This window comes from Heloderma suspectum, chromosome 6, assembly GCF_057233095.1.
Source record: "Heloderma suspectum isolate Gila_16-S chromosome 6, 16-S_ref, whole genome shotgun sequence".
NCBI classification, from domain to species: domain Eukaryota; kingdom Metazoa; phylum Chordata; class Lepidosauria; order Squamata; family Helodermatidae; genus Heloderma; species Heloderma suspectum.
The window spans coordinates 119,723,338-119,740,214 of record NC_139463.1 but is presented as its reverse complement, the minus strand read 5'-3'; the positions used below and the strand labels follow the sequence as shown (position 1 = coordinate 119,740,214).

Here is a 16,877-nt window from a genome sequence, read left to right as displayed (position 1 = left end):
TGTTGTTGTTTTATAATTTTAATATGGTGATTTATTCTCTTTATCTTTGTACTATTTTATCTCTTGTTGTTCACCACTCCAGAACCTGTGTAAATATGGAGCGGTATAAACATGTTATAAATAAAGAAACAAACAAACATACAAACATGACAGATAAACTGTTGCTAACATATCTATACATTATCTTTACATTTTCTTTTAGCTCATATATGGCTCATTTTCCTCAGAAAATATTCAAACCACCCAGGGCTCTTCCTTTTACCGTATGGTCCCAAAGGAAGCCCATCAGTATATGGGGATTATCCGATTACTTCACTATTTCAGATGGAAGTGGATTGGACTCCTTGTTGTGGATGATGATAGTGGAGAATACTTCTTGAAGACCCTGGAGTCCTTGCTGTCCCAAAATGAAATGTGTTCAGCCTTCACAAGAAGAATCGCACAAAAACCTTCTATGGATAAGTTGCATAAAGTGTATGAATTATTAGCAAGAATGCACCAAGATTTCACAGACGATAAGGCCAGTATATGCATTATCTATGGAGACTCTTTGACCATTTCATGGCTGAGAACAACTATATTTCTATCAGATGCTGAAAAGAGGGAAGGTGTGTCATATGGAAAGGTGTGGATCGTGACAAGCCAGATTGATTTTGTATCAACGGGTCTTGAGAGAAATTGGAGTTTTCATCTATTCCAAGGTGCTGTTACCTTCGCAATTCATTCAAAAGAACTTCCAGGGTTCCAGGAATTCCTTCAGACCATAAAATCTTACTGGCCCCAGGGAAATGATTTTTTCAAAGATTTCTGGGTGCAAGCATTTGACTGTTTTTTCCCAGATCCCATAGAATCAATGAATGTTGATGAAACGTGTACTGGAGAAGAGAGGCTGGAGAGTCTCCCTGCAGGTCTTTTTGAAATGCACATGACTGGCCACAGCTATGGAATCTATAATGCTGTCTTTGCTTTAGCTCATGCTTTGCATGCCATGTCCCTATCTCAAGCCAACCACAGGGCAATGGTGAGGGGTAGAAGTGTGGATCTTAAATCTCTGCAGCCTTGGCAGGTAATCTCCACTACAAATTATAATTTCATTGAACATCTTAGTGCAAGGTTAAAATAAATCCACCATCTTCTTTTGTAAATTGACTGGTAAAAAGTGCTTTACACCTTTTTCACTGATAATGTTTTGCTCCTATTAAAAGGAGCCTGAAATAATTTCAGATGGAAATCCCGCAAATCTTATTATCCCTCTTTGAACTTTTGTCTTTTAACAAGGTCCACCCATTTCTTCAATATATTTCATTTAACAACTCAGGAAATGAATCAGTGTCCTTGAATAGTAACAAGGAAATAGGATCTGGATTTGACATCACGAACATCATCACATTCGCCAATAACTCCTTCCAGAGGGTCAAAGTTGGAAGGTTGGATCCCAGTGATCCTGAAGGAAAGGAATTCATCATTAATCAGGATATGATTTCATGGCACAGACATTTTAACCAGGTATGGATTCAGTGTTCATGTATTGAACTCTCTCTCCATCAGATGGTTAACCAGGGTGCCAAATACGCCATGTTCTGCCCAACTTGACCTAGTGAAAGGTCATCAAGTCCAGAAGGGAATATCTACTGTCTAGTATATTCAAAAAGTAGATGCTACATTGAAGTGCCAAATATCTCTATATTCATTAGAAAAAAATGCATTTTGGTCTATGAATAATAAATCATTTCCTACAACTGTGATTAATACTTAACCCTGCTTTGGCATATGTTCTGGTTCAGAGGTTCTCTCAAAGTATATTGTCAGTGCATTGGCAAGCACTTTTTGCCCCTCTACTGTGAGTATACACAGATTTCTCATAAAAGCAGATACTGTCTCTGAGAATGCTTAACACTTCACTCTCAATACAGGTGATACAGAATTCTATTTCTTAAGAAGCACTTTCTCAAACAAGATTTGTCTTCTTTTTTTTCATTTTACTACAAAATATCAGCACAACAGTACTAAATACAAGAGCTTATGCATGCATAAACTGTAAAACATGAAACATCCAACATCATTCTAAACAACGCTTCTATGCAGAGTCAAATACATTTGTCAGTTCTCAACGATTATCAATATCAAACTTACAAGGCTAGTTCTGCAGGCAAAACATCGAGGGAAGCTGATCCTAAGGGGATAGCTCTGACTGTTGTGTGTTCAGAATCTTCTTTCTATACTGTTTGAATGCTATAAAATATTTCAAACTATTTTTTCCTATTATGTATGTTACTTATCTAAGAAATCCAAGGATAGTTTTTCTACTTTAATTCTGCATATGTCTAAGTAAGATTATTGAAACACTAAGCTTCTTATCAAGATTAATGCACATAACAACATACTTGTACAGAATTTTTAGCCTTCCTTGACATGTTACAGGTATACCTGTGACACATACATATTTCCTTGATATCATGCTGTCCCATGAGCTTGTTTTCTTATTACATATTTGACATCATGTATGAGCCGGGGTAAGGTTTCGAGTTATTTATCTGATTGACCATCTGGCCTCATTATTTAGTTAATTGTTTTATGCTACCCTCTTTAACCCTGCTAACTGAAAGTCATAACTATGATTAACGTTGGCATGTTCTTATCTAGACTCCTTTTTTATCAGTAAAGTTTACTAATGATCAGTCTCTAATGTCTGCATAATGCATTTCTGTGTCTCATCTGGTAAACCTCAGCACTGAGACACTTTTACTGCTCGCAGGTCAAGAGGCTATGCTGTGTTGCATTTAGGGATGTCAGAGAATTCCACCACGGATTTCGGGGGGGCCAAATGCCAGCGCATTTGGCCCCCTGAAATCCGTGGCAGAATGAAGCCCCCGCCCCCCCAACCCACGAAAGGTGCACGAAACGGACCACTTACCTGCTACCGTCCACGCCGACTTGCGAATGGCGACCGCCCTGCGGCTGCCATTCGCTTCCTGATCATAGCCGTGATAGGCTACGTAAATACTTACGTAGCCTATCACGGCTAACACAGGGACGCCTTTTGCATCCCTGCAGAGGCCATGCTAGGCTACGTAAGTATTTACATAGCCTATCACAGCAAGCCAAAAAAACACAAACTGCATATGCAAATGGCGGCGGCTACTGCGGCCGCCATTTACGTTCCTTTTTTTCACCTTTTTAGCCTACGTAAATATTTATGTAAGCTATTACAGCGAAAAAAAAGGGGGGAACACAAATAGCGTCCACTACACTATTTGCGTTCCCCCCTTTTTTTTCGCTGTAATAGCTTAGGTAAATATTTACGTAGGCTAAAACGGCGAAAAAAAAGGAATGCAAATGATGGCTGCCATAGCTGCCGCCATTTGCATATGCAGTTGTTTTTTTCCCTGCCATGATAGGCTACATAAATATTTACATAGCCTATCATGGCTAAATACAGAGACGCAAATGACGGCGGATACGGCAGCCACCATTTGCGTCCCTGCAGGCTGCCCAGCAGCCGGATGTCTGGCTGCGGGTGGACCTGGCCGGCGGCTCCGCGGAATCTCCACGGAGCGGAGCTGGAAGGGTCAGGATTTCGGGGGGGGGGGTGCGGAGCACCTCCCCCCCACCGTGAATCACCCATCGAAAAGGTAAGTGACTTTTATACATCCCTAGTTACATTAGCCATTGGGATCTCATTTTTAATTCCAGCATTCACTTAGAGGTATTTGATTATAGAACTTCCTAATTGAGCAGCAGGTTTTAGATGATGCAAATAGGAAAGATTTGCATGATCTGCCAGTATGTCATGATTATATACAGTATATCAGAGTTGTAAGTGATCCACAAATTGTTCCCCATAGGCCACAAGCTGGTTTTATTTATATGTTTTATAGAAAATGATACGGGACCAGAATTTTATATGTATAATGTAAGAGTATATTCTGTCCCAAACACTTTTCCTGTATATGGGTAGGTGATTCCTACTTCTGTTTGTAATGAATGCTGCCACCCTGGTAATCAGAAGAAGATGAAGGAAGGAGAAAAATTTTGCTGCTATGATTGTGATCCATGCCCAGAAGGGAAGATTTCAAACCAGAGTGGTATGTCATATAGTACCACAACTTTTCTGTCAGACACTGTTTGTTCTTTCAGATGAATTTGCACTGAAAATATGCATGGTGGGGAGAATGTGGATAGGGAGACCCAGCTCCTAGCATGATGAGAGAGGGAGGCAAATGTCTCCCTCTCTCATCATGCTAGGAGCTGGGTCATCCCACAAAGCTGATGGGTGGGAGATTCAGGACAGATAAAAGGAAGGACTTCTTCATACAGCACATAGTCAAGTTGTGGAATTCACTATCGCAAGATGTAGTGATAGTCACCAAATTGGATGGCTTTAAAAGGGGGTTAGACAAATACCTGGAGAAGAAGGCTACCAATAGCTACTAGTCCTGATGCCTCTATGCTATCTTGAGTAATCAGAGGCACTAAGCCTATGTACACCAGTTGCTATGGAATGTGGGCAGGAGGGTGCTGTTGCATGCATGTCCTGGTTGTAGTTTTCCCAGATGGTTGGCCACTCTGTGAACAGGGTACCGGGCTGGATGGACCCTTGGTCAGATCCAGCATGGCTGTTGTTATGTTCTGATGTTCTTATGACCTGTCTGCATTTTTCAGATATGAAAGACTGTTTCAAATGCCCAGCAGATCAGTATCCAAGCAACAGAGAATATTGCATCCCAAGATTTATAACCTTTTTGTCTTACGAAGAACCTGCAGGGATCAGTTTAGCCTCGGTTGCTGGTTCATTATTCCTGATCACAGCGTTGGTGCTAGGAACGTTTATTAAGCACAAAGATACCCCCATAGTCAGAGCCAACAACCGAGACCTCACGTACATTCTTCTCATCTCCCTCATGCTCTGCTTCCTCTCCTCATTGCTGTTCCTTGGCCAACCTGGGATAGTGACTTGTCTTCTCCGTCAACCAACTTTTGGCATCATCTTCTCAGTGGCCGTTTCTTGTGTTTTGGCAAAAACCACCATAGTTTCTCTTGCATTCAGAGCCACCAAACCTGGATCTAGGCTGAAGAACTGGGTGGGGAAATCACTGGCCCATTCCATTGTCCTCCCATGCTCCCTTATGCAAGCAAGCATTTGCACTGTTTGGTTGACATCCTCTCCCCCCTTCCCTGATTTAGACATACACTCTGCAAGTCAATACATCATTGTGCAATGTAATGAAGGTTCAGTAACTATGTATTACTGTGTCCTTGGATACATGGGACTCTTGGCTATGGCCAGCTTCATTGTGGCATTCCAAGCTCGCAACTTACCTGACAGTTTTAATGAAGCCAGGTTTATTACATTCAGCATGTTGGTGTTTTGCAGTGTGTGGGTCTCCTTTGTTCCCACCTATCTGAGCACAAGAGGAAAAGACATGGTGGCTGTGGAGATCTTCTGTATCTTGTTCTCTAGTGCTGGATTACTGGGATGCATCTTTTCCCCTAAATGCTACATCATTGTGTTGAGGCCTGAACTTAATATCAGGGAGCAACTAATCATAAGAAAGCATTAAGACATCTGTCCCTGCCCCCCCCAATCTATTTTACTGTTATGTCCATTGCTCAATTGTTTTAGGAGCTGATAGATTACTACCACATTAACTGCTAGATATTCACTCTAATTACCTTCACATGTCTGTACAAATCTTCTGCTGATTCTCAGACTCCCCTTAAGTCCACCCTCTCTAGTAACTCCGACAATTATGTTCCAACAGGATCTGTTCTGTTATGGAATCTTGGTATTCATTCATTCATTCATTCATTTATTCATCCATTGCATTTCTATCCTGCACAATATCCTAAGCTCTGTGGGTGGTCTACAACAGATTAAAACATAAAAATGTAATATAAACCATAGTATAAATACTGTTTACATGCAGAAAGAATGTAAAACAATTGACAATAAAGTAAACCTTGGTACTAGTTAAAACCTTCTTATATGCTTTCAAATGCCTGGGAGTAGGGATGTCAGTAGGGATGTATGAAAGTCACTTACCTTTTAGCGAAATTGATTCGAGGTGGGGGGGGAGGCACTCCGTCCCTCCCCCCCCAAATTCTGGCTGGCCGGCTCTGTTCCACAGGGATTCTGCAGAGCCGCCAGCTGGCTCCGCCAGTGGCCGGACATCCGACCACTGGCTAGCAGAGATGCAAATGGCGGTGGCCATAACCGCTGCCATTTGCATCCCTGCAGTCAGCCGTGATAGGCTACGTAAATGTTTACGTAGCCTATCACGGCTGATTTAAAAGAAAACAACAACGTGCATATGCAAATGGCAGCACCCATGGGCACCACCATTTGCGTATGTGCGTTTTTTTCTTTTAAATCAGCCGTGATAGGCTACGTAAACATTTACATAGCCTATCACGGTGTTTTTTTAAAAAATCTAGCCGTGATAGGCTACGTAAATCCTTACATAGTCTATCACATTTTTTTTTTTTTTTTTAACTGGAAATGGTGGCGGTGGCAGCTGGTCGGAAGACCGGCCGCCGCCACCGCTGCCGAACCGCCACCAAACCACAGCCGGAGCTGCTGCCGCCAGGAAGATCTGCCCAAGGTAAGTCCCATCCTGGGGGGGGCGGGGGGCAGACCATTCTGTCACCGATTTTGGGGGGCCAAATGCGCTGGCATTCGGCCTCCCCAAGATTCATGGCGAAATTCTCTGACATCCCTAGATGTCAGAGAAATCCGCTGTGGATTCAAATGAGACCGGATTCTTTGGAATCTGGCCTCAGAAATCTGCAGTGGATTGGGACCACTTACCTCCACTCCAGGAGGACTGGAGGCGGAATGGCACTAGTCAGCTTCTTGCCAGCTAGAGCTGTTCTCCTCCTCCCTGCCGATCGCCATGTCTTTTTTTTTTTTTTTTGGCCAATGTGTCCAAATCTCTGTGTCCGTAGGCTTATAAGCAAGATTCACAGCTGTATTTTGTGTCTAAGTCTGTGGGCACATCCTGCCATTCACCTTTTTATTTTTATTTTTTCTTTGTTTTAAGACATGGAGATCATCAGGGAGGAGGCAAATGGATCTGGCTGGCAGGAGGGAAGGTAAGCGGCCCCCCAGCCAGTTTTTCCCCTGCCCTGGACCCTGGATTCCTGGGGGGGGGGAGGAATGGATCGCCTCCACCCCTACCCCCAGTTTCCCCATGAGAAGAGATGGTGGGGAATCCATACACCCCTACCTGGGAGTAGAGCAAAGTCTTAACCTGGCACTGGAAGGACGATACTGTTGGCATCATGCAGATCCAGTTGGGGACAGTGGTGTTGGCCTCCGAAATTCAGAGGCCAACACCAAAAAGGTGCTCCCCATTGTTGCCATCATCCAAACCTCCCTCAGAGGATGCTCCTGGAAGATGGCCTCAGATGTTGACCATAGGTAGGTTCTAACCCTGAGAGGTGCTCCATCAGGTATATTGGCCTTGAGCTGTGTAAAGCTGTGTAGTTCAAAATAGGGATGTACGAAAGTTCCGCCATGGATTTCGGGGAGGCTGAATGCCAGTGCATTCGGCCCCCCGAAATCGGTGGCGGAACGGCCCACCACCCCCCCTACTCCCCCAGGATGGGACTTACCTGGGGCGGATCTTCCTGGCGGTGGTGGCTCCTGCGGCAGCTCCAGCGGCGGTTCGGCGGCTGCGGCCGGTCTTCCAACTGGCTGCCACCGCTGCCATTTCCAGGTTTAAAAACAAACAAACAAACAAACAAAAAAAGTGATTGGCTACATAAAGATTTACATAGCGTATCACGGCTAAATTTTAAAAAACCACCGTGATAGGCTATGTAAATCTTTACGTAGCCTACCTTGGGTGATTAAAACAAAAAACAAAAAACACGCGCATACGCAAATGGCAGCGCCCATGGGTGCCGCCATTTGCGTCCCTTATTTTGGCACGTCTTAGTCTATGTAAACATTTACGTAGACTAAGACGGCGAAAATAAGGGGAACACAAATAGCATAGCGTCTACGCACATGTTTTTTTTTTTTTAATCAGTCGTGATAGGCTACGTAAACATTCATGTAGCCTATCACGGCTGACTGCAGGGATGCAAATGGCGGCGGCTACAGCGGCCGCCATTTGCGTCCCTGCTAGCCAGCAGCCGGATGTCTGGCTGCTGGCGGAGCCGGCCAGCGGCTCCGCAGAATTGCTGCGGAGCACAGCCGGCCGGCCAGGATTCTGGGGGGGGGGGAGGAACGGAGCGCCTCCCCCCCCAGCGAGGATTCCGGGGGCAGGGATGGAATGCCTCCCCCCACACCATCAGCATAATCCCTGAAAGGTAAGTGATTTTCATACATCCCTAGTTCCAAACCAGCATGTTCAATTTGGCTCAGAAACATGCAGCCAGCCAGTGTAAGCTGACCAGATTTGGAGTGTTGATTTTTTTGATTTGATCAAGTTCTGAGTGGCAGTTCATCCCCCCCCCCCATTAAAGCCTATGGCAGCAACTGCTTGCAAAGTTATGTCATACATAGTCAGTTTCATCTGAAGCAAGAATACTGCCAGGACTCCAACATTTTCAGAGTGATTCTTTTATAGAGGGAATCTAGTATATTCTATGTCCAATGCATAGATTCAATGTGCTGTTGAATACATCCCTTCCAAGTACTCATCAGTCTCCCTGGCTGAACTGGAAGAGATGGTCTCAGTTGATGTTGAGGACTCCCAGGATTATAGTTCTGGGAGATTTTAATGGACAGCTAAGGTCACTGTCCAATGGGGAGCTCAGAAGTTCATGGCTTCCACGACAACAATGGGGCTGTCCCAACATGTCATCATCAGCCCAACATATGTAGCAGGACACACTCTCAATGTGGTTCACTCAGTTGGGCAGGAGGATGGTGATCTGAAGGTAGGGGTTTACAAGCTATTTACGTAGACTAAGACGGTGAAAATAAAGGGGAACTCAAATAGTGTCCACTATGCTATTTGCATTCCCCTTTCTTGTCTTAATCTTAGTCTACGTAAATATTTATGTAGACTAAGATGGCCAAAAATAAGGAATGCAAATGGTGGCGGCCATAGCCACCACCATTTGCGTACGCGGTGTTTTTTTTTTAACCCAGATGTGATAGGCTACGTAAGTCTTTACGTAGCCTATCATGGCTGAATTCAGGGAAGCAAATGGCGGCAGCTACAGCGGCCGCCATTTGCATCCCTGCTAGCCAGCAGCCAGATGTCTGGCTGCTGGCGGAGCCGGCTGGCGGCTCCGCGGAATCCCCTCAGAGCGGAGCCAGCCGGCCAGGATTCCGGGGGGAGGGACAGAGTGCCTCCCCCCCAGCAGAACCCCGCGGAGGCAGGTAAGCAGGGTTTTGTACACCCCTATGTAAATATTTACATAGCCAATCACAGCCAAGGGCAGGGACGCAAATGGCGTCCCCCACGCCGGACGCCATTTGTGGCCGGAGCCCAGCAGTGGGCGGAAGTCCAGCTGCGGGTGGCTTCAGGGGGAGTGTAACCCCATCCAGCACAAGCCGAATCCCTATTCCCTGATCTACCTTTCGACTCACCAGGAGCACCTCTGTCTTGTCTGGATTAAGCTTCAATTTGTTTGCCCTCATCCAGTCCATTACTGCCGACAGACACCTGTTCAGCACCCCAACAGCTTTCTTGGAATTAGATGGAAAGGAAAAGTTGAGTTGGGTGTCATCAGCATACTGGTGACACAGAACCCCAAAACTCCGGACCACCTCTCCCAGTAGTTTCATGTAAATGTTAAATAGCATGGGGTACAAAACAGAACCCTGACGGACTCCACTAGCCAATGGCCAGGGAGCCAAATAGAAGTCCCCCAGCACAACCTTCTGGGTCCACCCCTCCAAGAAGGAATGGAGCCACAGTAAAACAGAGCCTCCAACTCCCATCCCAGCGAAGCAGCCCAGAAGGATACCATGATCAATGGTATCGAAAGCTGCTGAGAAGTCCAGGAGACCCAACAGGGACACACTCCCCTGTCTAGTTCCCGGTGTAGGTCACCCACCAAGGTGACCAAAGCTGTTTCTGTCCCATAACCGGGTCTGAAGCCAGATTGAAATGGATCTAGATAATCTGTCTCATCCAGGAATAGGGATGTCAGAGAATTCTGCCACAGACTCCAGTGAGGCCGAATTTGCATCCCTGCTCTTTACTGTGATAGGCTACGTAAGTATTTATGTAGCCTATCATTGTAAAGGTAGCCACGCAAATGGCATAGCGGCCGCCATTTGCATGGCTGCCTTTACCGTGATAGGCTATGCAAATACTTACGTAGCCTATCACAGCCGCCTGCAAGGATGCAAATGGCGGCTGCTATGAAGACCGCCATTTCTGGCCGCAGCAGCCCAGCCGCTGCCGGAACTCTGGCTGCGGCCGGCACCAGCCGGCAGCTCTGCTCCTCAGGAGGATTCTGGGGGGAGGGACGGAGTGCCTCCCACCCACCGCGGATGCCTCCGACGCAGAGCCAGGTAAGTGTTTCGTACATCCCTATCCAGGAATCCCTGGATTTGGGACGCCACCACACGCTACAATACCTTGCCCAGAAATGAAACATTGGAGACGGGCAGATAATTATCCAATATGGTGGGGTTCAGGGAGGGCTTTTTTTAACAAATGTCTCACCACCGCCTCCTTCAGGCAGTCTGGAACTCTGCCTTGCTTGAGGGAGACATTACCCACTCCCCTTACCCACTCAACCAGTCCACCTCTGGCTGCTTTTATGAGCCAGGAACAGCAAGGATCTAGAACACACGTGGCGGCTCTCACGTCTCCCACGATCCTGTCCACATCCTCAGGCTGTACTAACTGAAAAGTATCCAGCAACACTGGACAATCAGGGCCCACAGTTACAGCCACTGAGTTTGTATCAAGTATAGCATCCAAGTCAGAGCAGATTGGAGTGATTTTGTCTGCAAAGTGCTGAGCAAATTGTTCACAGTGGGCTGTCATGAGATTTAAATTATCCTCTTGTGGGTGAGTGTGTAAAAGACCCCTAACCACTCAAAACAGCTCTGCTGGACGGCTCTTTGCAGATGCAATAGTGGCAGAAAAAAATATTTCTTTGCTGCCTGTATTGCCAGAGTAGTCCTTCAAATAAGCTCTAGCCCGTGTTCGATCGGATTCACTCCAAGTTTTCTGCCAATGTCACTCTAATCATCTTCTCACTTGTTTCATCGCTGCCAGCTCCCTAGAAAACCAGGGTGCTGGTGTCGCTCCACTTCATGAGAGAGGACTCTCATGAGTGATCGTATCCATGGCCCTGGTCATTTCTCCATTCCAGAGATTGGACAAAATAGCCTGCCGAGGCAACTGGAAAGTCCCCAACAGGGAAAATCCCCAACAGCCATCAGGAAACCATTTAGATCTATCAGCCTCCTGGGGTGGACCATATTAATCAGCCCTCCACCCCTGCAGAGGTTCTGAGTGCCAGCAAGTCTAAACCCTACCAGGTAGTGATCTGTCCATGACAACAGAACTATAGAGAGTTCCTCCAGTCTCAGATCACTATCACCCCATCCAGCACAGAAAATGAGGTCCAGAGCGTGCCTAGCAGTATGGATGGAGCCAGATACCTTTTGGGACAGAGCCATGGTTGTCAATCATGGAGACATCTTGAGCCTCTCCCGACAGGACAGCCTCAGCATGGATGTTGAAATCCCCCAGTAAACCAAGCCGAGAGGTCTACCCCAGCTAGCTCAAGAAGGGATACTGTTGAGCAGTGGGGTGGATGGTACACCAACAGAATCCCTATTCTGTCCCAAGCACCCACCTCCAAATATACACACTCAAACCCAGCAGACTGTGGGATAGGGCACCTGGTCAGGGGAATCGAATCCTGATAGACCAGCGCCACTCCAACTCCGTGCCCCCCAGCTCCTGTCTGCTGCTGGACAGAGAACCCCAGAGGGCAGAGCTGAGAGAGGTTACCCCCCCCCCCAGCTTCATCCAGCCAGGTCTCTGTAATACAGGCCAGGTCAGTGTGCTCATCCAGGATCAAGTCCTGGATAGCAGTTGTTTTACCATTCACTGACCTGGCATTCAGCAGCAGCAGTTTCAACCCAGGGGGTCTGTTGCCAGGGCCATCCAAGTTATTTGAGTTGGGGGGCAATTTAGGGACAGTCAGCACCCTACTGTTACACACTCTGCCTTTAGAGTGTGACTGTCTCCACGCTCCATATCTCCCTCTGCCCTATAGAACCATAATGGCTATTCCCTGGCTCCCAGCACCTCCCCCCGTCTTTAAAAAAACAAATATCTAGTGCAGGCAGTCCCACAGGCCACACTGAAGCAAAGACTGCCCCTCCCTCCTTTCAAGCAGGGGGACAGGCCCTTGCCCTCCTTTTCCCCCAAAGTGGCACTAGGGACATATGAAAGTGACTTACCTTTCACGGATTATGTTGATGGTGGGGGGGAGGCGCTCCATTCCTCCCCCCGGAATCCTCGAAAGGCCGGCTGTGCTCCACGGCAGCTCCGCGGAGCAGCCGGCCAGGCCCGGCCCGGCCAGGCCAGAGCCGTCCGCAACCAGATTTCCGGCTGCGGAGGGCTCTGGGTAAAACAAACAAACAAACAAACCGCGTACGCAAATGGCGGTGGCTACGGCCGCCGCCATTTGCGTTCCTTATTTTTGCCCTCTTAATCTACGTAAATATTTACATAGACTATGACGTCAAAAATAAAGGGGAATGCAAATAGCGTAGTGGGCGCTATTTGCATCCCTTTTTGATTCCCCGTTTTAGCCTACGTAAATCTTTACGTAGGCTAAAACGGTGAATCAAAAGGGGACGCAAATAGCGCCCGCTACGCCATTTGCGTTCCCTTTATTTTTGCCATCATAGTCCATGTAAATATTTACATAGATTAAGATGGTAGAAAGAAGGAACGCAAATGGCGGCGGCCGTAGCCGCCACCATTTGCATATGCGGTTTTTATTTTTTTAAACCCACCCAACCATGATAGGCTACGTAAAGATTTAGGTAGCCTATCACGTCTTTTTTTTTTTTTAACCTAGCCATGATAGGCTACGTAAATCTTTATGTAGCCTATCACGTCTTTTTTTTTTTTTTTTTACACAAGCCTGGAAATGGTGGCGGCGGCAGCTGGTCGGAAGACCGGCTGCTGCCGAAGCCGCCGCCGAAGCTGCCGCCAGAGCCACCGCCACCCGGAAGATCTGCCTCAGGTGTGTCTAGTCCCGGGGGGGATCCGCAGGAGGCGGGGGGGCAGGCCGTTCCACCACAGATTTCGGGGGGCCGAATGCACTGGCATTCAGCCTCACCAAGATCCGTGGCAGAATTCTCTGAGATCCCTAAGTGATGCCCCCTTTGGCCGCAGTGGTGGTGCCCCCGCCAGAACCTGGTTTTATGCCCCTGCTCCCAAAGCTGTTGCAGCTGGGAGTGGGGTGGTGATTGGCTGGACCAGAGTCTGCAAGGAGGCAGAGTAGAAGTCCCCCAGGTGGAGATAAAGATCCAGCAAGGATTCCTCCTCCACAGCTGTTATGTTTATTTAATTTTGGCAAGAAAAGTATCTGAAGGAATTGTACTCCAAAACAGAATTGTGATTAATTTCTGCAACACTCATGACCTCTCTTGGCTTATTATATCTAGTAGGGAGGGGATGACTGGCCATGGCCAGGAGGTTGTAAATTCCCCTTTGAGAGAGGATGTCAGGGTGGAAACTGAGCCAAAAGAGCCCTAGAGCAGTTCTGATTCTGAGGAGGAACAGCAATCCGTGGGAGAGGAACTTGCTCATCTCTCACAAACACAGCAGCTAGGGATGGCCGTGAATTTCTCCCCAAATCTCGGGGAGGCCGAATGCCAATGCATTCGGCCCCCCAAAATTGGCGGTGAAATTCTCCTCCCCCCTGCCCCCCCAGGATGGGACTTACCTCCTGCGAATGTCCCTCCCAACGGTGGGTCCCGGCAGCGTTTCGGCGGCGTTTTGGCGGGGGCGGCGGCCGGTCTTCCGACCGGCCGCCGCCGCCGCCATTACAAAATAAAGTAAAAAAAAAAAACCAACCGTGATAGGCTACGTAACGATTAACATAGCCTATCACGGCTAGATTTCCAAAGTCAGCCGTGATAGGCTACGTTAATCATTACATAGCCTATCACGGGTGACTTTGAAAAAAAAAAAGCGCTTACACAAATGGCGGCGCCCATGGGCGCCGCCATTTGCGTTCCTTATTTGGGCCCGGCTAGTCTATGTAAAGATTTACGTAGACTACGGTGAAAATAAGGGCAACGCTGAGATGGAGGGCTCAGGAAGGAGGCGTAGCACTCGTTTGGCGCTTAAACAACGGTCGCGTCCCGAGGACCGAAGGGAAAGAGGGAGGATCTCTCTCTAGCCCATAAGTTCAGGGCCTTCCTTCAAACGGGGACCAATTGCCTTCCCTGGAGCTTAGGCTACTCTGCTATCTTTCCCCAGTGCTGTTCCTTGCATAGTCGCTAGTGATTAGTATCTGAAAGAGTCATAAAGAAATAAAGTCTCAGAAAGAATCCTCGTCGTCTGTGTCCTGAGTTGGCTATTGGTGGGGACTGCAAGAGGCAGCTAGGGTGCTCCTGACAGCTTGGTCCCTGTTCCTCTTTTTTTTTTCTCTCTTTGCTCCTACTGCCTCTGGAGGATGCCATGGACTCGGTGGTACAAGCTCATGCGCAAGAGAACCAGGATCTTCGTGATCAAGTGGCTCAACTGACGACTGCCGTACAGAGTCTGCAAGCTGCGGTTCAACCCCCACCACCTCCGATCCCCCCCCCCCCCGCCGCAAGTGCCTGGTGGCTCTGCCAGAGAAGTTTTCTGGTGAGAAAGGACTTTTTCAGATTTTCCGGGCCCAATTGGAGCTGTACATGTGCCTACGACCTGAGGATTTCCTGACAGAACAGGTTCGTGTGGGCTTCATCATTAACCTACTTTCAGGCATGGCAGCTAAATGGGCTTCAGGACTTCTTCTCGCTAATGACCCCCTTTCGGGGACTATCAAGGTTTCATGACAGCGATGGCCAGTTTTTTTGGTGACCCCCTGCGCATGCAGATGGCTTCTCGGGAGATTCGCCAGCTCAGGCAGGGCAACAACTCAGTTTTCAGCTATGCAACAACTTTTCACTTGCTGATGCAGGATTTACAGTGAAATGATGCCACTCTGGTGGCTCAGTTTTTGGACAGTTTGAACAATGAGATCTTGGATGAGTTGGCACTCATGCCTAGCCTGCCTACTTTGGAGGACCTCGTCCAGACCTGCCTCCAGATAGATAGTCAGCTGGAGGGGCACTGGCAGACCCGGCAAGGTGCCGGGGGTTGAGATTTCCCTACTTGCATTCCCCCACATTTCCTTCCCCCTCCCTCACCCCTGTAGTGGGGGTGGAGGAGGCCCCGATGCAGCTCGGAGCTACCCGAGCCCCACTGCCGCCGGAGGAACTGGAGTAGTGGCGCATAGAGTGCCCAGGCTTTCGGTGTGGAAAGCTGGGACATTTTGCCAAAACCTGCCACGCTAGACCCGCAGCCCCACTGCCTCCCCCTCCTCTCCTTCTTCCTCCTCTTCCTCCTCCTCCTCCTCCTCATCCCCAGGTCTGACTAGGCTGCCCTCCAAGCCTGTTGGGGGTCTCCAGTGTAGGGGTCAGTTCTCCACCAGGTGTGTGCCTTCCGCAACCCCCCCACTCTCCCATCTGCTATTGCATGTTCACCTGCGCTCCTCCAAGTGGGGTGGAGTTGAGGCCCTAGCTTTAGTGGACTCTGGGGCTACGACCAGTTTCATGGATTAAACGTTCACTCTCTTCCACAAGATTCCTACCCTGCCCCTTCCTGCCCCCTTGGCAGTGGAGACCATCAATGGGTGTCCTCTTTCTTTGGGCACAGTGTCCCGGATTACAGCTCCACTCACTTTGTGCACCCAGTCCCTCGTTGAGCAGATTCAGTTTCACTTGGCCAAGGTTCGCCAATACCCAATCGTGCTGGGTGTTTCCTGGCTCTCTAAGCATAATCCTCAGATTTCTTGGGGGCTTCAGCAAGTGGAGTTTGCACCTCCCTAGTGCCGGGAGCATTGCCTCCCAACCGAGGTGCCAGTCCCAGTCCAGGCTTTAACCCTTTCCTCCCCCTCTTCATCTGCTTCTGGCAATTCTTCAGCTACCGTGATCCTCCCAGAGAAATATGTGGCTTTTTGGGATGTTTTCGACAAGAAGGAGCTGACCAGCTCCTCTCCCACCGCCCTTTTGACTGTGCCATTAACCTCATTCCTGGGGCGACCATCCCCGCTGGCCAGCTGTATTCGATGTTGGAGCTGGAACATTGAGCACTGCGGGAGTTTTTGGACACAAACTTCACACGTGGCTTCATTCGCCCTTCCTCCTCCCCCGCTTGCGCCCCTACCATGTTTGTGCACAAAAAATTGGGAGAACTCTGCCTGGTGCACAACTTCAGAGTGTTGAATTCAGTCTCGATCCCTGATAAGTGCCCTCTCCCCCTCATACTGGAGATGCTGGAGTGCCTGGGGCGAGCCAAGATTTTCACAAAGTTGGCCCTGTGTGGTGCCTACAATCTGATTCACATCTGGGAGGGGGATGAGTGGAAGACCTGTTTCGGCACCCGGTACGGAGCATATGAATGCCTAGTGATGCCATTTGGGCTCGCCTGTGCCCCCCCCACACGTTTTCGCATTTTATGAACGCCATCTTCTGGGACTATTTGGACACTTTCCTCATTGTGTGTCTCAATGATTTACTTATATTTTCTGAGGACCCCCATGCCCATCAGCACGATGTCTCCGCCATCCTCCAGCACCTCCGTGAGCACTATCTTTATGCCAAGCTAGAGAAATGTGTGTTTGACCTAACCTCTTTGGACTATTGGCTACATTATCTCAGCTGACGGTATCAGGAT

The 16,877-nt window shown here is 48.2% G+C and overlaps 1 protein-coding gene and 1 pseudogene across 1 annotated transcript; one reads left to right on the top strand and one right to left on the bottom strand.

The window, feature by feature from the left end:
* The first annotated feature begins 208 nt into the window (after window positions 1-208).
* Window positions 209-5,973, top strand: LOC146342890 (vomeronasal type-2 receptor 26-like). The gene is made up of 4 exons (XM_084808658.1): window positions 209-1,066; window positions 1,279-1,506; window positions 3,959-4,085; window positions 4,663-5,973. Exons 1-4 carry the CDS (start codon window positions 266-268, stop codon window positions 5,559-5,561), a joined length of 2,055 nt encoding a protein of 684 aa, XP_084664784.1. The 5' UTR covers window positions 209-265; the 3' UTR covers window positions 5,562-5,973.
* Window positions 5,974-8,682: 2,709 nt separating this feature from the next.
* LOC146342889 (uncharacterized) lies at window positions 8,683-11,401 on the bottom strand (annotated as a pseudogene).
* Between the last annotated feature and the right edge of the window lie 5,476 nt (window positions 11,402-16,877).

Coding starts and splice junctions, on each gene's coding strand:
- LOC146342890 (XM_084808658.1), top strand. CDS start 266: ATGGTCCCAAAGGAAGCCCATCAGTATATGGGGATTATCCGATTACTT. Junction 1,067..1,278: donor AATCTCTGCAGCCTTGGCAG/GTAATCTCCACT, acceptor TCTTTTAACAAG/GTCCACCCATTTCTTCAATA. Junction 1,507..3,958: donor GGCACAGACATTTTAACCAG/GTATGGATTCAG, acceptor GTATATGGGTAG/GTGATTCCTACTTCTGTTTG.